Below are 24,055 nucleotides of genomic sequence, written 5' to 3'. Positions count from 1 at the left end.
TTTTGAGATGCAAGAGTAAGGGAGGGAAGGGCAGAGGTGTGTGGGTCCTGTGAGCAGTGGGACCCATGCACCCCTTGTCAGTGCTCCCCAGGGGATAACAACTTCAGGGGTGAAAGCCCATGCCTAGAGAGGAGGTGCCCTGGGCTCAGGGGACCCAGCCTCAGTAGATCATCTCACTTCCCACTATGGTGTGGGGCAGAGAGCTGCCCGACTTCACAGACACGATGGGCTAGATAGTGAGGGTGCCAATGGCTACCAGGACAGACTTGGGACTTGAGGCCCTTCCACCACTTTGTAGGCACCAGGTGGAAAAGCTTCCTAAATTCTGACTGGGCTGCAGGAGGGGAAAGGCTCTTCTATACGATGAAGATAGAGTCTCCCGTCCAACTGGCCGAACAGGGGCTCAGAGGTGGATTAGGCTGAATTAAAGGTAATAAAAAAGTGATAATCTCTTACATACTTGGATTCATGGGCAGAAATTCATACCTTATGCATGGTATAATCCAGGCCAGGGGGCCTCAGGTTGGACTGTAAACACAGTTCCCAAATTATTCTTAATTTGGAAGTGCTACAACTCCGGGTTGGTTCCTGTTTTCATTTCCAGCCCTGCTGCACAATCTCTAATAATGCAGGATAGTCAGTCACAGCTTCCAAGACCCGACTCATCCCCTTTAATGAAACTCTGCTGGGTCCACAGACAGGGTTCCTTAACACAACCTGAGAGAGGGTATGAAATATTTGCTATGAAATTTTCCTTGTACTGCTACTATAAAATTGTATTTTTAGAACCCTTTCTCTTTAAAGCCTAAATATAATAACTGCTAAGAGAATGAAAAGACAATCCACAGATGGGGAGAAAATATTTGCAAAAACACATATCTGATAAAGGAGCGGCATCCAAAATGTACAAATAACTCTTAAAACTCAAAGATAAAAAAACAAACAACTAATTTAAAAATAGGCAAAAGATCTGATCATACACTTCACACAGATGACACATTAGTATATGATAAGATGTTCAGTATCATATGTCATTAGGGAATTGCTGATTAAAACAACAATGAGCTGCTACTACACACACATTAGAAGGGCAAAAATACAAAAAACTGACAGTACCAAATGCTGACGAAGATGTGGAACAACAACAACTCTCATTCATTGCTGGTGCCTATATCAGTAAAAAAAATGATATGAGATAGGCACTTTGGAACACATTCTGGCATTTTCTTACCAAACTTAACATAAGCCTACCATAAGATTCAGCAATCATGCTCCTAGGTATTTATGCAAAGGAGTTGGAAACCTATGTCTACACAGACGCCTGCATATAAATATTTATAGCAACTTTATTCATAATTGCCAAAAACTGGAAGCAACTAACATACCGTTATAGGTGAGTGTATAAACAAACTATGGTGCATTCATACAATGGAATATAATTCAACGATAAAAAGAAATGAACTATAAAGCCACAAAAAGACCTGGAGGAACTCTAAAAGCACTGTGTTTAATGAGAGAAGCCAGCCTGAAAAGTTTACATGCTGTGCGATCCCAACTAGATGACATCCTGAAAAAGGCAAAACCATGGAGACAATGAAAAGATCAGTGGTGGCCAGGGCACGTGAGGGGAGATGAATAGGTGGAACACAGGGAATCTTTAGGACAAACTATTCTTTATGATACTGTAATGGTGCATATGTTGTTATAAATTTGTCAAAATCTACAAAACTGTAGAACAGAAAGGGAAACGTCATGTAAAATATAAATGTTGCTTAATAATGTATCAATATTGGTTCATTAATTGTAACAAGCACACCACATTAACACAAGATGATAATAACAGGGGAAACTGCCTGTAGAAGGGGATATATGGGAATTCTCTGTACTATTTGCTTAATTTTTCTGTAAATCTAAAACTGTTCTAAAAATAAAATCCATTAATTAAAAAAAAAAATACACACACTAACCACATGAACTGATTCCTGGTAAAGTAACTAAATTAATGATGTGACATTTGAGAGGGCTTCTAGACTAGTAGGTAAGAAAATTAGCATCAATTTCACAGTCCAAAGTTTCACTTCTCCATGTTACACGCTTTTAATCAAATGCCATACATATAATATGAAAAATCTCCACTTTTGTTTTTCTGCCCTCTATTTTGACACTTTTCTGCAGCTTTCTGGTGCAGAACCATAGATTTTTATGTCAATTCCTTAGGTGAATTAAAGAAAAAGCCCCATTGTTTTCTAAGAGCCAGATCAATAAAAAATAGCTTTCAGTTCCATGTTTCTGGAGGAACATTCTTAGAAATGTAGTAAGTTTCTTTTTTCTTTGAGGGGGCGATAGAGTCTTGACATACACAAAGCAAATTTTGTACAGTTAAGCATTACACTCAGTGGAGTCATTTTCTTTGAGCCAAAATTTTTCAGCCTCAGTATTTATATCCCACAAGTGAGTCACCGAGATAGGAAGAGACCCTCACTCTTCCAACCTCTAGCACAGGCTCCCCTCTTGTACTAGGCTGGCTTGTTCAATCTTCCTAACTGCCCTGGGGTACCTTCTTTTACATCACTTTCTCATGATGCAAATTCACGCTTATCATTCATGCATGCTAAAAAAGAGGCAATATGTATTTTTTCTTAACTTGTATTCAATTAACTCCGGAACATGGAAACTAGGACCCAGTGATACGCCTTTGCCTCGATGTCCTCTAAGGAAAAGTCTGAAAGGCAAGGGACTCCAACAGTTATTTGTAAGTTTCTATCAAGTGAATGCAAAAGATTCTTGTCTGAACTTTCTCTCAAAATCATTTGCTTGGACTGAAGATTGAAGATTACATTAACATGTATTAGAAGGAGGTTAAGGAAAAAATTGTCTAAAGGGTAAGCTTCACGATGTATGTATTTTAGAAAAAGGAATACTGATGTACTGGAGATGGTTGTAGCCTTTAGATGAGCTGTGACTTCAGTGATATGAGCAAGTGGGCAAGATGAGGAAGGTGGGGCTAAGTAGAGCTCAGGCTAGGGACAACCCTAGCAAGTGAGGAGCCAGGCTACCCACACCCAGGGTCTGAGAGGGGTCATGGTCTGGTGGAGACATGGCAGACTGCGGTGAGGGTATGCTGCAGCACCCCCAGAATCAGGAGTTTCTGGGAAGTGTGATAACCACAGTATGGTGGTCAGAGACACGTCATTGTTTCTTCCTGCAGAACAAGGCCTATCACTGGAGGACAGGCTCCAGGAAACAACAGGGAACTGGACCACAGGTCAAGAAACAAGGCTAAGCCAGGGAAGGACTACAGCTTGCAGAACTGAAAGGCTCACAATTCACACCATGGACACTAGAGACCAGGATTATAGCAGCAAGACCACATTCAGAGCAGCCCTCCCACCTTGCCTGCCTGCCTGCCCAGGAACAAACATCTCATGAACGGGGCTGCAGGGGTGGTGCCAGCGCATCCATGGGAACTGGTGGTACCTACAGACTCTAGTGACACACACACACACACATATTTTTATGCTTGACCTTTGTTCCAATTCATCTTTGTATCCCAGTATTATTTCCCATTTTCCCAATAATACTTTAACATCCACAGATATCATTACACCGTTTGGAATTTCTACTTTTTAATTTGCTTTCATTCATTCAACAAAAACGTGACCAGCCCTGATTGTGGGCCTGGGCTGGTCCTGGGATCCAAGATGAGCAAAAACAGAGGGCCCTTGCCCTCCCAGAGCCTGCAGGTGAGTGTAAGAGACCTACACCCATCGAATAATGTCAAGGTACTTGCCACCAAGTGATTTTCAACATAAACAACATCAGCTAAGCATGACCTCCTAATGATTAAATACCATCTTAAGAGCATGAGGTAGATTCTAACTAGGTCATGTAGGCCATAATTAAGAAAAAATTCCCACTCCAGCAACAGTATGTCAGTGCCACCAGAGGGGACGCGTGGGCTGCCATAACCTGCAGCCCGCAAACCGCCCCCCTCCCCACCCCGCCCGCAGGTACTGGAGCCTCAGTGACCGAGACGCCAGTCCGCAGCACCGACGAGATGGAAGCAGGGGCACAGGCGCAGAGCCGACTGCAGGCACAGGACGGTGGACAGCCGAGAACGCCACGAAGCCAGCAGGCGACCACAGACCCAACAGCTTTACCAACCAAGGCCCAAAGCCCCATTCTAGGTGCAGACTGGGCAAGTGCAGTTGAAGAAGATGAAATGAGGGCCAGTGCTAACAAAGAAATGGCAAAATATAAAAAGGAAACTCCTCATAAATGACTTTGGAAGAGAGAGAAAATCGTCATTGGGAAGTTCTGATTTGAGGGCGTCTACTTTGGCAGTGCCTGTCGTCTTGAAGACAGAGGAAAGTGTCCTGATGAAAAGACAGAAGCAAATCAACTATGGAAAGAACACCATCGCCTGTGATCCTTGCATTCAAGAAGTCCCAAGACACCTTCAACAACCTGTCATTCATCCCAAAGCCCCCAACAAATTCAAGAAGTATAGTGGACCATTGTGGGACCAGCAGCTCAAACTCTGTAAGGTGGCTCTGCGTTTCTGGCATCCTCCCCTTGCAGAAGGATATGATTTTCAAGACATACATCCTGTAGACCTCAGAGAAATGGAGACCGAATCCATAGAAAGCAGCCCTGAGTCTCAGACCAGCTCTCAGGGTAACTTTGATAAGTTATCCTGACACACTCACCAAAGTCAGAAATGTGGATTGCCAAGTGGAGGACAAGTTTGACTTGGAAGCTTATTTAACTGAACCCTTGAAAGACTTCTGGGACATGAAGACTTCTGGTGCCATGTGGAGGTCACTTAGAGCACATTACCTCTACCTGGCTAGGTGGAGGGCCAGCCATGCATGCCTTATGCATTTGTGACTGTGTGGTTTCTGTTAATAGTTTATTATCTCAGGGTGAATCGTTATTCTTGCCTTATTTTCTTAAGAAACAATTTTATGTACAGTGAGTGTATTTTGCATGTTTCAAATCGGAACTAAACGGAACTAAATCCAGTGAAAATTGAACTTGAAGTAATCTTGTAACAAACGTAATTGCTTAACCTCTACCATCCTCCAAGTTAACCCGATAAGCACACTTTAACTTGTTTCCACAATTTGCAATTTGTTTGCAATTTGTTCCACAAGATGCCGCTTGTTAGGTGGCTAGTTTGGGTTTAACCTTGTGTTGACAGGGCCAAACTAGCATCAGATTTCTTTACTGGTATCTGACTAAATAGTCTCAGAAGGCGATACCTTTAATATCTTTATGGAAACTTAATTTTTGGCCTTTTGTCAATATGTCAAGGTGGCTTTTCTCCTCATACAGAGCACTGAATAATCAAAGATATTAAACTGAGCAGTTAAATTAATAGATTTTATATAAGTTATACAGTCTTAATTTGGTATTTGTAAATAGTACTAGGTGGGCTTTCTACCAATAATACTATTCCAAGAATTAAGGCAGCAGAGGGATTGGAAAGAACATTTTTTTTTTACAGTCAACTTACCATGTAAAATTGCTAGAAATGATAATGTACACAGATTTTCTGTTCAAAAAGTCAATTGTAAACTTCTTGTTAAGACTGTTATGTTTCTATTGCTTTTGCATGGAATGACATTGCAAAAATAAAAAGTAAAGAACCTTAAAACAAAACAAAAATTCCTCAGGCCCTCCATCTCAGGAATGGACGTCTCCAAGGGATATCGGTTCTCCTTCACTTCATACTTTAAATCAGGGGTGTCCAAACTGCGGCCCGCGAGCCAACTGTGGCCCGCAATTTTTAATTGGCCCGCAGCAAATTCCAAAAATATATTTAGTTTACTTAAATAAACCAGGTGAGGCAATACGTACTTCACCTCGAGTGAGTGGCCCGGCTGTTTGTATATTTTACCGCATTTGGCCCTTGGTGAAAAACGTTGAAAAAAGTTTGGACACCTCTGCGTTAAAGGGTCATGGTGTCTGCATGACCATCAGTCATGGATGGCACAATAGAGAAAACTCACTCGAGGGCAGGGTAAACTAAGTGATCCTTACTTTTTATTTAATAATTCTATAGTCTAGCTATTCCATAAGGCTTACAATACAATTTTACAATCTCAGGATTTCCTCTGATAGTTTACACAAGAGATAACCTATTAGTTAACAAATAACAAACTCTGTAAAACATTTCCAAGACAAGTGAAACAATCCAGCAGCAAGTTTAAAAATTGCTACCAAATTCAGGATTCAACAAAGTAAGTATCTGATTTGCAACTTTTTCATGTTACGTGGGAACATTAAACTCAAATTCCGAAGACCGTGATCTCTGAATTTAAGAGACTCATTTGCTTACGGGTATGCACTTACGCATTCTGAGAAACCGTCATTTCTTTCACAAAGCCTCTGACATTTGCCATTTCCTTTATAACCTCAGAAAAAATAAAACGAGGTAATATTCTAAATGTAGAAGTTGCTTGAAGAGTTAAGTCCATATTTTTTACTATGTGTGTAGAGGATGGACTATAATACATAACAAAACTAACACATTTTAAGAAATGGCAGCATATTTCAAATTTAGGAAGGCCTGAAGATCTGTGAAAGCACCTTTTTATGCAAACTATTTATTTAAGAGTGTAAATAAAATATGCGCTACAACATAAAATAAAATAGGTTGGGGCATACAGAACACAGCCAATATGACTAAGCTTGTTGAAAAAAAAAACCACTGGATTTTTTGAAGCTTCCATTTCACAACAGGGTGGAGGGCGGGGTCATTGCACACCCAAAAGCTCACTTCCCTGTGGCATCTTAGCAACCAAATGCAATGCACATAAGACTTCTGAGAAGCCTTAAAATATGCATTTATCAACCTTGATTTGCAATTTTCAAGTTGGTGGTGCAGAACCATAGAGGTACAATTTTTGTAGCTCTCTTTGCACATTTTTATCTGCAAGATTCCAAAGGTCCAACCCCAGAGGAGTGTTGAAAGAAATTTTCCAGTAAAACAAGATGTGCTTTTCCTAGTCTTTCATGATGTACAGAAGGGATAGCCTCTTTTGAAAAGGGCCTTAAAAAGCTTTCCTCAAATCTGGTTTAAGATAGAAAATAATCACACGTAAGCCTTGCAGTTGGCTACAGTTTTAATGTGAGGAGTTGGAACGTTTAAGGACAGCACTGGTAAACCATTCAATTTTTGTGTTTCATGGATTGGAGACAAAATATTGCATTTGTCATCATCTCACTTGAGTTGCATTTTTACTGTGCATGGCTTATTTGCATACAAACAAAAGAGATTATTTTTAAAAGAGGTTTTCTTTGTTTTTGTTTTGGTCCTTTGGGGGTGACTGTGGTGAGAAGGGACCAAGCCATTTTCATAACTTGGATTTCACACACTGTGTTTATGTCACCCTTCACTTTCTCTTCCGTGCCACCCACTTCCAATTCATTGGCAGCCAGTTTTGGGGTCTTCGTCACCTCTTGTCTAGACTATTTGCAATAGGCTCCTGTCTGGTTTCCTCTCATTACCCTTTACCCTGCTACTCTCTTTCATCAAAAACAATCTGATTACAAAACATTCTTGCTTTAAAGACTTGCTCTCTGTTCCTCATGGGCTAGTGGTCACTCTTCTTCGCAAGACACACAAGGCCCTTCACAGCCTGAATCCAATTTTTTCTCTTCTGCTTTCATTAATTAAGTCATGTAACTTCCCCTCTAGCATACTTGAACTGTTCACTATTTCCTGATCCTCCCAGAACTTTTAGACTTTTTGCCTTTTCTGCGTTAGCGCAAGCTGTTCCTTCTGCCTGGAATCTCGTTTCTGCCTTCTCTGTCTGTAAAACCCTACTCTTCCTTTCAGATCCAGATCACTCCACAGTTCACAGTTGAAACCTTCTCTGCCATCATTCCCTCCCCTTTTCACCATATCTACATCTTTCTCTCTCCCAAATCACATAGTTTATTCTTCCATTATTATAGTTTCCTTATTGTGTTAAAATTTCACTGCTCTTACAGCTGTCTGGTCCTGAGTTCCACAAAGGCAGGAAACATGACGCATTCCCCTTTGCATCCCTGGTACAGGTCCAGTAAATGTTAATAAAATTAATATCTGTTAGCTGATTGCTTATAAACTAAGTATACTGCTAAGTACTCCAAATGCGTTACTTCACTGAATCTATCAAAAAACATAGAAACTATTATAGATGAGAAAACTAAGTTTCAGAGAGGTTAGGCCACTTACCCAGGAACACACGGCTGGTGACCTCAAGGTTTTAGCAGGATATAAATTGAAACTGTTTTAATTTCTATCCAAGAATGTTATATGATTATCCTTGGAATGTCAGATAGATGTCAGCATACTTTTTTGGTGTGGTTTGAAACTTTTCGAGTAAGTCCCTCCACTCTGCCCCTTACTAATTATGTGACCTTGAGCATGAGACCTGACAATTACATTTGTGAACTTGCCACCGTGCGTCTACATTGGCAGCATTGTACAAACAGCTCGGTAAGGTTTCATAATCTTGGTATATCAGTGTCTCACAGGTGTGTTTGTGTTGACATGAGGTGGTGTCTTGCTGAGTGGCGTTCATTATTGCTGTTGCATGTTTTGTGTGCTGTTGCGAGAATGTCTGAGCTTGAATTAGAGCAATGAACAAACATTAAATTTCTTGTTAAACTTGGCAAGAGTGGAAGTGAAATCAGGGACATGTTAGTCCAAATTTATGAGGATAATGCCATGAAGAAAATGTCAGTGTACAAACAGATTAAACTTTTTTCTGAGGTGAGAGAATGTGTCACTGATAAAGAGAGGTCAGGGCAGCCAGTAATGAGCAAAAATTCGCCGAATTGTGCGTCAAAATCATCAGCTGACTGTGAGAAGCATAGCAGACCAAGTAAACATCGATAGAGAAACAGTTAGGAAACTCTTAACTGAAAATCTTGAAATGAGAGAGGTGTGTGCAAAAATGGTCCCAAAGGATCTCTTGAATCACGACAATGCACCAGCTCACAGGGCACTGTCTGTGAGGGAGTTTGTGGCCAGTAAACAAATAACTGTGTTGGAACACCCTCCCTACTGACCTGATCTGGCCCCCAATGGCTTCTTTCTTTACCCAAAGATAAAGGAAATATTGAAAGGAAGACATTTTGATGACATTCAGGACATCAAGGTAATATGATGAGAGCTCTGATGGCCATTCCATAAAAAGAGCTCCAAAATTGCTTTGAAGGGTGGACTAGGCACTGGGGTTGGTGCATAGCTTCCCAAGGGGAGTACTTCGAAGGTGACCGTAGTGATATTCAGCAATGAGGTATGTAGCACTTTTTCTAGGAAGAGTTCGCGAACTAAATTGTCAGACAACATAAGTTTCTAAACCTCTCTAAACCTCAATTTCCTCATTTTATTTTTCAATGGGGAAAATAATACCTAGTTCACATGGTCACTGTAAGGTCAATCCACTGTAAGGATTCAGAGGCAGCTATAAGGATTCTAGCCCCATCCTTGCTTATCACAGCAATCACTTATTCCTTCCTACTCTGAGACATGTACTTCATACAGCTCCATTCACTCACTTAATCCTTACCCTGTGAAAATTTGAAACTATTACACCTTCTAACAGAGGAAGAAACCAAGGCTTAGAAAAGTAAGTAACCTGTTCAAAGTTCCTTTAATCTAAGTAAACGTTTTTCCTAAGGCCTCCCAGAAATGAATGGGACCCTCAGATCAATACCTAAGGAGTGTGTAAAGGGATCACTCTGCCTGTATTTGTGAAAATACACTGAGAGGTGTTAAAGAAACCAGGTTTAGGCTTTTTGTTTTCTCTCTTACTAACTTTTTTTTTTCCTGGCAACTATCAACACTTAGTAAGCCAGAAAATTCTCTTGGAAATAGAATCTTGGGTGAATCACTGAATGGTCACATTAACGTTTTTACTCTCTGCGGTCTATATTCTCCCTCAAATTTCTATCTTCTCCATTGAGACCTCAGTCAAGACCCTGCCACCTCCAGTCTACTTCCTTCCAATCCTCAGGCAAAGATCTTGGGACCATTTCCAACACAACTAGCTGGGAACAAGATCAACGACCTCTGCGTTAGGATCTGGCATCCTCAGAAAGTCTTTCTGGGTCCGTACTTTCAAACACCCTTAGCTTCTGCACTCCCAGCTCTCACCTGCCTTGTTCCATTTGGTTATTCTTTCCTGCATGCTGATGCTTCACTTTCTAGACCAAGGCTTTTAACTAGCTTGAGTGCCTATAGGCTCCTGGCAGGAAACGAAATGAGCAAAGAAGGCCACGTGGGAAGGGAGAACTTCTATACCCCACTGGAAGTCGAGCGGCCTTTGCCAGGTTCACCAGTCATTACCATATGGGAATGTGGGCCCAGTGTTCCCAGGTATTCTGATTTCCCTGAGGAGCTAGAAATCCAAATGTATGTGGCTTCTCCAGGTTTTTAAAGTATTGGAAAATAATTATAATTATTTTTTAATTTTTAAAGACTACTGTCTGTTAATATACTATTTTTGGTCTACCAGCCTTTAGTTTTCAACCTCTGTCCCAGACCAATGGCTCCCTCACTCTTACTTTTATCACTTGGTTGCCAGAGCTTGTTTAGACTCTGACCCAAAACAGCTCTCTCCAAGTTCAAATCTTTCCATGTATAAATCTTTCTGCTGCTAAGAGTAATCTCATCCTCCCCTGATCTCCCATAATATATAATATGCTTGTTTAGAGCTTTGATCTGGAATCAAATTGGGGTCTGGAATCCTGGCTCTGTTACCTGGCTCAAGTTACTTACCATCTCTAAGATTCAGTTTTCACCTGTGGAAAATGGAAACTAATAATAGTAGCTACCTCCTGGAGTTGTGAGGATTAAATGAAATAATACATGATGCAATATGGTATACCATTATGCCTGCCATATGGTAAGACATATTAGCTATGGTGAAACCTCCTCTCTTAATAGCTTCTAAATAGGAGCTCTATCTGATTCATCTTCATTTTTTCAACATTAAATAAAACTTTATTGAATAAGTTAATAAACAAATATTCCCAGTCCCCCTCCCTTCTAGCTCTAATTCACTACAGCCTAGAATATAATATATTCCTAAAGCACTCCATCCACAATTAGCTCCTTTCCTCTGAACCTCTATTGCTCTAACACAAGTCAGAAGTAAAAACTGGTGGCCTGGGCCAACCCCGCCCATCCAGGTATTGAGGCATACCATATGTAAAAACCAGATTTTACCTATAAGTTTAATTTTCTGAATTCTCTTGAAAAATAAGAGTAGGTTGTGCTGAATCACCCTCCTGTATACAGGACAATAGAGTGGTAACCAGCAGCATCCCTCGAGATAGGGTTTGTCTGCAGCTTCCACGCTTCATACATCACAAGGGTATAATAAACCACAGGCCTGCATCGCTCACTTCTGTTATCATAGGTATTTCATGTTTGTCACTCCTGACTTGGAGTCTATACCTCACCACTAGGTTACTTTTTAACTCAATTTCATCCTGCTTAGGCAAGCAATGTAAATTCACTATAGATTTAGCAATTTCAGTCAAAGAAAAAAACCCTATTTCTGTAATCCCACCATCTAAAGGTAACCACTATGACTGTTTTGACATATTTGCTCACTATCTTGTTTCTATGCATTATTTTCTTTATAATTTCATAAACTTATGTTTTCTTCTGTCAGTAAAATGTCATTATCAACTTCATTTTTAATATACTTAACCATTCACCTAATGTCAAAAATTTAGGTTCTTCAAATGAGAAACAAAAACTCATAGACACAGATAATAGTTTAGTGGTTACCAGAGGGTAAGGGGGTGGGGGGGGGGATGATAGTTGAGGGTAAAGGGGATCAAATATATGGTGATGGAAGGAGAACTGACTCTGGGTGGTGAACATACAGTGGGATTTATAGATGATGTAATACAGAATTGTTCACCTGAAATCTATGTAACTGTGCTAACAATTGTTACCCCAATAAACTTTAATTAAAAAAAAATTTAGGTTCTTATTTTTCATTATATTAAATAATACTGTAATAAACATTTTTGTGCTCATATCTGTTTCTATCTCTCTTGTTATTTAATTTCTAGATCCATAAAGTAAAATTATTAGAGCAAGAGGAATAAGCATTTCTTATAATAAAGAAAAATGGTAGTTTATACATCTTCCAGAATTAGAAGTGTAAATTTGAATACGTTACCCATGATGACTAATGAGTAAAAAAGTCTTTATAAATTAAAAGCAGACATAGCAGACATAAAATATTTGAAGCCCAGAAGGCTACCAAGGAGTTTCCACAGACAACTTTATGAAGACACTCGAATGATTAACAATCAGAGGACGGGATTTTATTTTAATGTTTTTGGCACCCTACCCTTACATAAAATAGATTGTAAATGGCTTTCACTTTTCACATTCATTGAACCTGCCCTCCTCTTATTTGCAATTAGGAGGTCTACCACAGATTCGTATAGGTAGGAATCTATTTGCTAGAAATGAATCAGAAAAGGAAGAGCTAAAGAAAATTAAGACTTAATTTAAAATATAGGAAATAGATTTTGAAGAAAAGAATGTGAAGCTTAAAATATTTTATTTCCACAAGACTTTACATCCATTATAAATTTTTATAACCCTCACGGCATTGGTAAGTACTAGTAGCCACATTTTACAGATGGGGCACTAACATTCAGGGAACTTGGAGGCTTCCCCAAGGTAATAATAAATATAGAACTATTTATCAATATAAAACTACTAATAAATATAGAATTACTTATCAATGAATTATTTGAAACCAGCCTGACTGACTCAACACTCTGGCACTTACCCAAGACACAGTACTGCCAATAGACGAATGGAAAACAGATACCTTTGTGTTCCTGGAACCTCACACACTTCACTGTTATAAAAGAAATCATCACATTTGATATATTTATCACTAAACTGAGCTCCTTGAAGAAAGCAATCATGTTTACTCATCTTTGTCTATCTCTACTGGGTGGCACAGTGCCTGGAACAAAAATGCTGAATGAACTGAAAAAATTACTACGGTAGAACATGGAGAAATAGGCAGTGGCCAGAACAGGTATTTGCTTGTACAGATGCTTCTCAGCTTACGATGGGGTTATGTTCTCATTCTAGCCATTCTGATGGGTTTGTAGCGATATCTCACTATGGTTTATGTTTTAATTCCTATAATGGTGAATGACATTGAACATCTTTCCCTGTGCTTACTTATCTGTCTGTCCCCTTTGGGGAAATGTCTTTTTATATCTTTTGCTTATTTTCTAATTGGATGGTTTGTTTGTTTACTGTTTAATTTGATAAATGAAAATATCTAATTGTTGTTTCTTTAGCATTTAGTGAGAATGAATATATTTTGACATTTATATTTATTTGTTAAATCACTTAATTATTAACTGCATTAGATTGCTTTTGTCATTTTATAATTGTTGGTTTTTATTGCTAATTAGACTATAAAAACTGCATGTTGCTATTTCTTCTGTATTCTTCACAGTGCCTTAAAAGTACCAGGTTCTTCCCTTTCCATCTGGCCACAGCCATCAGGTAAGCCAAGATGGGCGCTTAGAGGTACATCCAGGAGCTACGGAGGAAGAAGCAGTCGATGTAATAATGTGCTTTCTTCTCAGGATGTGCTACTGGCAGTACCACCAGCTCTCTATGCTCCATAGGAACCCCAGCCCCACCCAGAAGATAAAGCACCCAGGCTGGGATACAAGGCCAAGCAAGTTTGTCATATATCAGATTTGTGAGCATCATGGTGGCCGCAAACGCCCAGTTCCTAAGGGTGTGACCTATGGCAAGTCTGCCCATCAGGATGTTAACCAGCTGAAGTTTGCTCAAAGCCTTCAAACTCTTGCCAAGGAGAGAACTGGATGCCACCGTGGGGCTCTGAGAGTCCTGAATTCTTACTGGGTTGGTGAAGATTTCATGTACAAATTCTTTTAGGTTATCCTCATTGATGCAAACCATAAAGCTAGCCTGACACCCAGTGGATCACCAAACCAGTCCACACGCACAGGAAGATGCGAGGGCAAGCATCTGCAGGCCGCAAGAGCCGTTGCCTTGGCAAGGGCCACAAGTACCACCACACTATTGGTGGTTCTCGCCGTGCGGCTTGGAAAAGGCGCAATACTCTCCAGCTCCACTGTTACTGCTAATATGAGTAATGTTGGTAGAATTCTTACCTAATAAACAATTAAGGACAGTCATGTCTGCTTGAAAGTGTTCTTTATTTGTCTATTAAAACTAGTCGTCTGCAGATTGTTTCATGAATGCACTGTCAAATTATGAAAATTAAAGTGCAATAACGCTTGAAGACTATAAATGATGGTATATCGTGTTTCTCATAAGGTGAACACTTTTATCTTTGCTTTAACTTATTAGGGAGTTTATATGTCAGTGTTTAAAATGATGTTTGGCTTAATAGGTGTAAAATAAATTCTGTGAAAGAGGAGTATAGAACTAGGCATGTAAATTTGTTGGTGCATGTGATAAAACCTACAGCTTTATTGGGGTAGTGCAACGCTCTGCTGGTTTACTCTCAAGGGGCTAATATTTAGAGTTTGGCAAGGGCATTTTAAATTGAATTTTGCTTGGAAATGTGAAGGATATCCTAATCCGTTCTGAGGATCATACACAGAAAAATGGAAGTTGACTAGGCGGCCCACATTTTCAGATTTAACCTAATATTCTATTTACATAGGTGCTGCTTCTGAAAGGAGAAAAGTTTAAAAGAATGCAACCATTAGGAAACCTGACCAGTACTATTGCAAGAGGGTTCTCTTACAAATGAAACAAATCCTGGTTAACCTAAACAAAATCCACAACACTACTATTGAGGTTGACAAAAGGTGAGGCTCCTGATTCAATCCCATTACTCCACCGAATCTGCAGAATACTGAAAGGCTCAGTTAAATGATTTCCAGGAAACATGTAGCATACTCATAAAACCTCTTGAGACCCAAATTCCTTTCCAGTCGAAAAGCTTAAACCATCTATTTGTGTGTAGAGGTCGTTCAACTAAAGGAATAAATGCCTATTAAACTAACCAAACAAACAAAAAGCTATTAGGTTCTTGATAAAGATTGATTGGTTGGTTGGTTGAAAATAGTTCTAAGAGGAAAGTGACAATTTAGGTTTATCTTTTGGGTAGTTATTTACTTCAGGTTTTACTCCGTGGTTAATTTTTGGCTGACGTTGACAAATTGGTCTACTTAACAACGTGTTCCTTATTTTTATTAGGTCTTTTATTACATCTTTTAGTCAAATCTGATTAATTTGAACCCCTAATATAGAACTGTGACATTTGAGTTGTTTGACCAATAATACCCCTGAGACTATGAAAGAAAAATTTAGGCTCATTTTGATTTCAAAGCTTTCTAAGAAAATGCTGTAATACTTCTCCATTCATCTCTGAGAAGCCTTGAATCACAACGTTCTTATGGCTTAACAAAAGAATGGAATCTGTGTCAGTAGCAAAACCCAGTATGTAAAATGATGCTGCAAAAATTCTTTTCTTCCTGAAATCCTTCCTAAACCAGTTTTGGGTAGAACAAGAAGTATTGACTTTTCTCTCCTGTGTTTAGCTAGTATTAAGTTAGAGGAGACACTATGTCTGGTTCCTTGTGGCTCTTTATGGACAGTGGAGGTAAGTTTGGTTCAGTGACGAGGTCCCCTTTCATCACCAAACATTTTGTGGCAGGGATCTATCTGCTGTCTCCATATTCTTAGCTCCCTGAGATCTTACTCCTTCTATTTCACTGGGAGTTTTCTGCAAATGTCATCAAAGGCCTCTGGACTGACATTTTCAGTCACTCTCCTAGTTCACCTTTCTGCAGAATTTAACACTGTGACTACCCTGTGTGTTGCGTGTTTCTGCGTCCAAATTTCCTCTTCTTTATAAGCACACCAGTCATCTTGGATTAGGGGCCACCCTAATGATCTCATTTTAATCTGATTATCTCCAAAACACAATCACATCCTGAGGTACTGGGGGTTACAACTTCAACATATGAATTTTTAGGGGACACAATTTAACCCTTAACACTTAGTCCCTAGAATCCCTTTTTCTGTCATATCTCATATGCTCAATGTAGAAGTTTGGCAAATAGGCTTTGTCTTTCCACGGACACGTCCTCATCTTTCTTGCATCTCTCTCCTCCCTTGGTTTCTATGACATCACTTTCTCCTGCTTTGCTCCAATCTCTAGTCCCGCTTTGGTGTCTATTTTGGACTCTTCATCCTCATCTACCTCTTTAAATGTCAAAGTTTTACAGGTTCCATCCTTGGCTACTTCTCACTCCACCATCCCCTCTCCCTAGTGATCTCGCCCACAAGAAGCATTTCAACTATCTGCTGTACTTATGCTAAAGACTCTTAGTGCCTACTCCAGCTCATACTTCTTTCTTGAGCTTTGCACCTGTGTATCCACTTACCTACTTACATGTCACCATCCAGCTGCTCCACATGGTCCCAAATTCAGCAGGTTAAAAAATGACCTCAACTCCTGTCCTTTCTTTGCCCCTGGCCCAAACCCTGTCCACTGCCTATACTCCCCATTTTGCAAAGGATGCCACTGTGTACTTAGATCTGTCCTTCCAAGCTCCACATCTGTCAAAACCCAAATCCTGTCAATTTTAGTGCTTAAAAATCTCCCAAATGCATCCTTTCCTCTCTGATTCCACCACTAATTGCCCAGTTTCGCGTCCTCAACACCTCTTCTTGGATTATTACAATAGTTTTCTAAATGATCTCCTTGTCACCCCAAATCAGTTCTGCACTCTGCTACCAGAGGAATGTTTTAAAGCAAATCTTATCATCATCTTTGTTTGTTTATGACTCTTCAAACTTAGGCTGTGACTTTAGGATAATCATGATTGGCTGCCTGGTGGCTCCTGGTCCTGATCCCTCCCAGTTTCCACCTTATCCTCTTTTATCACTACCCGTCAGGCCTCTTCTCACAGCTAGAGTTGCAATTCCCCCATGCACCCTATTTGTCTATTTATTCACCCAGACCTTGAGGCTTTAAACCATGTTGACCCCCCACGAAGCCTAGAGCTGGTGGTCTATAAAAGCCTCAGCAGTGTCTCTGAGGCATCTCTTCCCTTCTGCATTAACTCTTTGCTCCCGGCTTTATCTCTATGGCTTTATCTCTATGCCTAACCCGGCTCTCAAGCTTCCTTAGCCTTCCTCCTCCTCTCCAGCATTTGGTTTCTCACTGTGATCAGACTCATTCCCTGGAAGTGGCTGGCCGTGGCCTTGGGCTCTGCCTGTTTCAGGTCAGCTCCCTTTGGAGCCCAGCCTGGGGTTGTCCTGACAGGCTCAGAGAGTATCGAACATGTCTGTTCAAAAAAAACCTTGAATTCTAGTCCTAGCATGGCCATCAAGTAGTTGTGTAGTCTTGGACAAATCACTTTCCCTCTATTTCTTCTAAAAACAACTGCTGGTAATTACCGAGTACTTATCAGAGCAAGGTTCTAAGCACTTTACAAGGATTTTCTCATGAAAATCTCACACCACCTTATGACAAGCCACAATTATCCTGATTATACAGACAAGAAACTAAGAATTACAGTTGTTAAACAATGTGTCCAAGGTCATGCAACTGGAAAGTGAGAGAAGCTGGGATTCAAACCTCAGCACTCTGGTTCCAACGTGTGGCCACTCAACCACTACATTGTTCTTGCTCCCGAAAATGCAGCTCACTCTAGAGCCATCACATCTTAAAATAAGGAAATGAGTGCTCCAAGCTCCTCCACATAAAGATTCTATGAAAACAAGCCTTTTAGGAGTGAGTATATTTTGAAGAGGAGTGGAGACAGAAAGTTAAAGACAAAGGGCCAAAGCTCTAACAATGGAATTTTACAAATTACAAGTTATTGGTTTCTTTTTCTTAAATATCTAATTTTATTTTTCTGTCTGTAGATGTAATCCAAGTTTAAAAGCACAAAGTAGACAATAGAAATCATCTGTATTTCTGACTAATATTGTACATATACAGGTATCATATATAAAAGTAGTAGCACTGTATATTCTGCTTTGTTTTTTCTTAAGCCAAACACAGTAAGAATTGTTCTTCTATAATAGAATTTTTAATAATTGCATGGTATTCTATTATGGATGTTCTCTAATTAACCAATTACCTATATTTAGACATTTAAGTTGTTCCTAAGTGTTTCCTATTAGAAACAATGGCAAGAAAAATATCCATGTCACTAAAACTTTACAAACATATATGATTATGTCCTTACAATAAATTCCTAAAAGTTGAACTGCTTGGCTAAAGGGCATATACAGTTTAAGGGCTTTTAATATGTATCACCAGATTATTGTCTTGAAAAATTATATTGGCATCAGCTGGCAATGAGGGTATACATGTTCCCCCTTCCTTAGAAACAGGTAAGATTTTGCTTGATTGCTTCATTTTAAACAAAATATTTGTCACTTTGATTAAAGAAAAATGATATTTCACCGTTTTAATTTGCACTTCTTTTATTTCAGATAAAACTAAATGTTATTTAGTTTTATATTTTAAAATTTGGTCATTTATATCTTAAAATTTCCGGCTCAAGATCAATTTTCAGGCACTATGCAACCAAGAGAATCTTAACAAGAACAATATAGACAGAGGCCTGTGGTTCTATAGATATCTGCAGCAGTATTAACATAATTAAGGGGTACCTCCTCTATGGTCCCACAAAAAATTATAAATTCTGAAAAAATTTTCTTATACACGTGTAACATTTCAAAATTCCACTGGAGAAGAATCTTTACTTGGAAATTAAATTCTAATCTTCTGAAATGAAAGCAGCAAAGCTGTTTCCCAAACTAGGAAGCACAAGGTAAATTAGGGAACTTAGATTTTCAAAGAGCAATAATAAATGATGACTGACCTCAGCTGCCACCATCTAAGAGAAGAATGGGTGTGACTCCTGCCAGTAAGTCACTGCCATGGGGGCCTGCCAGGGCATGGAGAAACCTTGTGCCGTAGAGCAAAGCGGCAAGAAAGATTTCAGCTCTACTCCTTACGAGCAGTGTGAACCTTCGCTAGTTATTTAGCGTCTTTAAGCCACAGTTATCTCATTCATAGAACACAATGATAATAGTATCTGCCTGCTGGTCATTGCAAAGATTGAAATTCAGTGAAACAACACTAGTAAAATACACAGCACATGAAGCAAGTTCCCTACCCAGGAGGTAACTGAATTACTCTGTTTCTTTCCACTACCTCACTCTGCTCAGAATCTCCCATGGCCTGTTTGTGACTCATCATCTGGGTTCTGCATTTTCTTCTTAAACTCCTTGTTCCTCTTCCTTTTCCTTGGCTTGTCTTCTTCTACCTTCTCTCTCTCATTATTCCATCCCCAGGCCAAAGTGACCTTGGTATACACAAAATTTACTCCCTATCATTTGCCATACTTATGCAGACATTTCAAAATTTCATGATTCTTAAAATCAACAACTGCAACATTGAAATATTTGAAACACAAATTTACAAAATCAAAATTAATCACTTTATAAAAACCAACAACCAATACAGTTTTTGGCAGCTCAATAATTCTCACCTTTGAGTGGCAGTCAAATGTCTTTGATAATAATTTTTTAAAAAGCTTCTCTGTCTTGGAGCTTTGGAATCAACAGAGAGTGGATGCTCCAAGAAGGAAAGAATGGCTTTGGGACTTCAGTTAACACTTCATAGCATAGACCACTCTTTCTTCCGGTGTTTCTATTTTTGGCTTCGGCATAAATATGTCCTTAATACAGATTAGCATTCTTGGGCAGGAAGGACAGAAATGAGAGCACCACCATCAACCTCAGCCTGCCGCTGTAGTAACTTAACTCAAATTTGAATTTCAAAGAATAATCAGAAAGATCACTCACCATTGGAAATCCATCTTGGCTGCGGCTGCTGTTGGCTAACGTCTGGGAATGACCCTGCTTGTCTGTCTGTCTGTCTATCTGTCTGTCTGTTCTAATCCGAGTTAAAGTGGAAGGAGGGGCAATACGTTGCAGCCTGTGAAAGCCTTCCTCCTCAGTGACTGTATACCCTGTAACTTTCTTTACTAAAGGCTGTTCCTCTTTTGTCTTTTGTCATTTTGCTGACACTTGTGGAAGAAATTTAACCCGTTCCTTGCATTTAAATTCTTTGACGTAGGTTTAAATATATTTTTAAATGTTACTTCAGTGGCTTAAGTTCCAGATACAGCATTAAGATGAGGTGGAGTAAAAATACTCCCTCGAGAAATTCCCTCTGAAAATCTAGAAAATATGATCATTAAAAAGAAGGGAGGGGGGAATCTCTGTCTCTATAAAATAGAATAAAAGAGCATTCTACAGATTTTGGTAAGACAATAAAAAGTGTGATTTATTATGGATGTGGATTGGGAGTGAAAAACCAACAAACAATACAATTTTTGGCAGCTCAATAATTCTCACCTTTGAGTGGTAGTCAAGTGTCTTTGATAACAATTTTTTAAAAAGCTTCTCTGTCTTGGAGTTTTGGAATCAACAGACAGTGGGTGCTCCAAGAAGGGAAGAATGGCTTTGGGACTTCAGTTAACACTTCATAGAACAGACCACTCTTTCTCCCTGTGTTTCTATTTTCGCTTCTGCATAAATATGTCCTTAATACATAGTAGCATTCTTGGGCCTCCCCTGTTGATTTCCACCACCAAAATGGTGGAGGATTTCACTGAACTTTGGGGGAAAGCAGGATGTCCTTCTGCGAGAGCTGCACAACCAAGAAGAGCAAACAAAACTACTGCTTTTTTCATTTCATTACTACTATAGACAAGGACTAAAGTGGTCAAAGAGAAGATGCATGAGATAGATGCCTGGAAAAAGTAGAAAGCAGTATTCTAAAATTAAGAGATATACTTAAGAGAGAAGCATAAAATTCATCAAGCAGAAACTTTTATCAGAAGAAAAGAAATTTCTGCATATGAACTGAAAAGGACATTATTAAGGAACTCAAAAGGTTCAGACTGTCAAAAAAAAAAAACACTTATGAAAATGAATTTTCAACCAGATAAATATCGTGAACATTTTAAATTCCAAAGAAAAGAAAGCAAAAAACAAATTTAAAAAGATGACTGCAGAGGGGCCGGCCTGGTGGCTCAGGAGGTTAGAGCTCCATGCTCCTAACTCCGAAGGCTGCCGGTTCGATTCCCATATGGGCCAGTGGCCTCTCCCATGGTTGCCAGTTCAATTCCTCGAGTCCTGCAAGGGATGGTAGGCAGCGTCCCGTGCAACTAAGATTGAACACGACACCTTGAGCTGAGCTGCCACTGAGCTCCCGGATGGCTCAGTTGGTTGGACCGCGTCCTCTCAACCACAAGGTTACCGGTTTCGACTCCCGCAAAGGATTGCGGGCTGTGCCCCCTGCAACTAGCAACGGCAACTGGACCTGGAGCTGAGCTGTGCCCTCCACAACTAAGACTAAAAGGACAACAACTTGACTTGAAAAAAAAAAAAAAAGAAGTCCTGGAAGTACACACTGTTCCCCAATAGAGTCCTGTTGCCCTTCCCCAATAAAATCTTAAAAAAAAAAAAAAAGATGACTGCAGAGAAAGATAAGCCAGTGTGGCTTCTTATTCAACTCTAAATGTCAGAAAACCACAGAATTATATCTACACAGTTTTGAGTAGTCTACACAGTTTTGAGTAACATTTCCTAACTAGGTAAGATGCCACTTAAGGGTAAAGTCAATAGAAATAGATTACAAAGCAGACCAAAAAAACAAAACAAATCACTATCAAGATAACCTTCGAAAATACATTAGTTAAATATGTGCTCTAGAATAATAAAAACTGAATTAAAATTGAAACCCTAAGAATGGAGAAGCTATGATTGGAAAAAAACAAACAAACAAGTCCTTAGCTTGAAAGCTAGTTACACATATAGAGATAAGACTAGACAATTATTGTAAATTAGAAGATCAGAATGTTAAGAAAGAATTATTATAAATGTATTACTTATATTATTTTTAATGAGGTTTGAAAATAACAGGTGATAGAGAGGATTCTGGGAAGATGGCTGAGGAGGAAGCACTAGAAATCTGTCTCCTCACCTAGACAACAATTACACTGGGAGAATCTGTCATTCACTCTCATGTTTATTGCAGCATTATTCACAATAGCCAAGATATGGAAGCAACCTAAGTGTCCATTGATGGATGAATGAATTAAAGAAAATGTCACACACACACACACACACACACACACACACACACAGAGTATTCACTATAAAAAAGCAAAAAATGCTGCTATTTGAGACAACATGGATGAACCTCAAGGAAATTATGCATAGTCAAGTAAGCCAGACACAGAAAGACAACTACTGTATGATCTCACTTATAAACATATATGGAATCTAAAAAATTTTTTGATAAATTTTTCTTTTTTAATTACAGTTAACATATAATATTAGATTCAGGTGCATAACAGTGATTAGACATTTATATAAGTTACAAAGTGATCACCCTGATAAATCTAGCACCCATCTGACACCATACATAGTTATTACAATATGACTGACTATATACCCTATGCTTTACTTTACATCCCCATGATTATTTTGTAACTATCAATTTGTGTGTTTTAATCTCTTCCCCTTTTTCAATCAAACTGTAACCCTCCTCCCATCTGGCAACCTTCAAAATGTTTTCTGTATCTATGAGTTTGTTTCTGTTTTATTTGTTCATTTATTTTGTTTTTAGATTCTACATATAAGTGAAATCCTCTGGTGTTTGTCTTTCTATGTCTGACTTATTTCACCTAGCATAACACCTAAGTTCATCCATATTGTTGCAGATAGCAAGATTTCGTTCTTTTTTATGGCTGAGTAATATTCCATTGTATGTATGTACCACTTCTTTATCCATTCATCTATTGATGGACACGTAGGTTGCTTCCATATCTTGGCTGTTGTAAATAATGCTGCAATGGACATATGGATGCATATGTCTTTTTGAATTAGTATTTTGGGTTTCTTCAGATAAATACCCAGAAGTGGAATTTCTGGGTTCTTCTTTGTTTTAAAGTCTATTTTGTCTAGTATAAGTAGTGCTACCTCAGCTTTTGTTTTCATTTTCATTTGCATGAAGTAACTTTTTCCATCCCTTCACTTTCAGTCATGTTTATCTTTCAATCTGAAGTGAGTCTCTTGTAGGCAGCATATGTAAGGGTCTTGTTTTCTTATACATTCAGCAGCCCTATGTCTTTTGATTGGAACATTTAATCTGTTTACATTTAATTGTTGATAGATATGTAGTTGTTGTTATTTTAATGTCCATATTTTTAATCTTTTTTTTTTTTCCGTCTTAAAGAAAGTTCCTCTAAAATTCCTTGTAATATTGATTTGGTGGTGATGAACTCCTTTAGCTTTTTCTTGTCTGGGAAGCACTTTACCTATCCTTTGATTCTAAATGACAGCTTTGCTGGGTAGTGTAATCTTGGTTGTAGGTTCTTGCTTTTTATCACTTTGAATATTTGCTGCCAATCCCTTCTGACCTGTAAAATTTCTGTTGAGGAATCAGCTGATGGTCTTATGGGAGCTCCCTTGTAGTAACTAACTACTTTTCTGTTGCTGCTTTTAAGATTCTTTCTTTGTCTTTAACCTTTAGTATTTTAATTATAATGTGCTTGGGTGTGGACTTCTTTGAGACAACATGGGTGAACCTCAAGGAAATTATGCATAGTCAAGTAAGCCAGACACAGAAAGACAACTACTGTATGATTCATCTTGTTTGGAACTCTCTGGGCTTCCTGGGTTTCTATGTCTATTTCCTTCACCAGGTTAGGGAAGTTTTGTCATTAGTTCTTCAAATAGATTTTCAATTCCTTGCTCTGTCTTTTCCTTCTGATACTCCTGTGATGTGAATGTTGGTACACTTGATGTTGTCCCAGAGGCCCCTTAAACTATTCTCATTTTTTTATTATTCCTGTTTTTCTTTTCTGATTGGGTGTTTTCTGCTATGGTATCTTCCAAATTTCTCATTTGATTCTCTGCTTCATCTAATCTATTGTTAAGTCCCTC

The 24,055-nt window shown here is 39.0% G+C and overlaps 1 protein-coding gene and 1 pseudogene across 8 annotated transcripts in view; one reads left to right on the top strand and one right to left on the bottom strand.

Annotated features, from left to right (window-relative positions):
* The window catches only part of CD86 (CD86 molecule), a 108,695-nt gene that overhangs the window by 67,122 nt on the left and 17,518 nt on the right, over positions 1–24,055 (bottom strand). For 6 of the 8 annotated variants that reach the window (XM_033129431.1, XM_033129457.1, XM_033129440.1 and 3 more), the window contains exon 1: positions 19,901–20,057. The exons of 1 other annotated variant lie outside the window; for it this stretch is intronic. In XM_033129431.1, the coding sequence (XP_032985322.1) occupies positions 19,901–19,914 (14 nt within the window). In that variant the 5' untranslated portion in view covers positions 19,915–20,057. Of the gene's footprint in view, positions 1–19,900; positions 20,058–24,055 lie in introns of those variants that run through there. One more of the 8 variants, XM_033129464.1, reaches the window with a different exon arrangement.
* LOC117035557 (60S ribosomal protein L15-like) lies at positions 13,575–14,183 on the top strand (annotated as a pseudogene).

The sequence above is a fragment of the Rhinolophus ferrumequinum genome, chromosome 2 (assembly GCF_004115265.2).
Source record: "Rhinolophus ferrumequinum isolate MPI-CBG mRhiFer1 chromosome 2, mRhiFer1_v1.p, whole genome shotgun sequence".
In the NCBI taxonomy this organism is placed as follows: Eukaryota; Metazoa; Chordata; class Mammalia; order Chiroptera; family Rhinolophidae; genus Rhinolophus; species Rhinolophus ferrumequinum.
The sequence above is the reverse complement of the archived record's forward strand: the minus strand, read 5'-3'. Positions and strand labels throughout refer to the sequence as shown.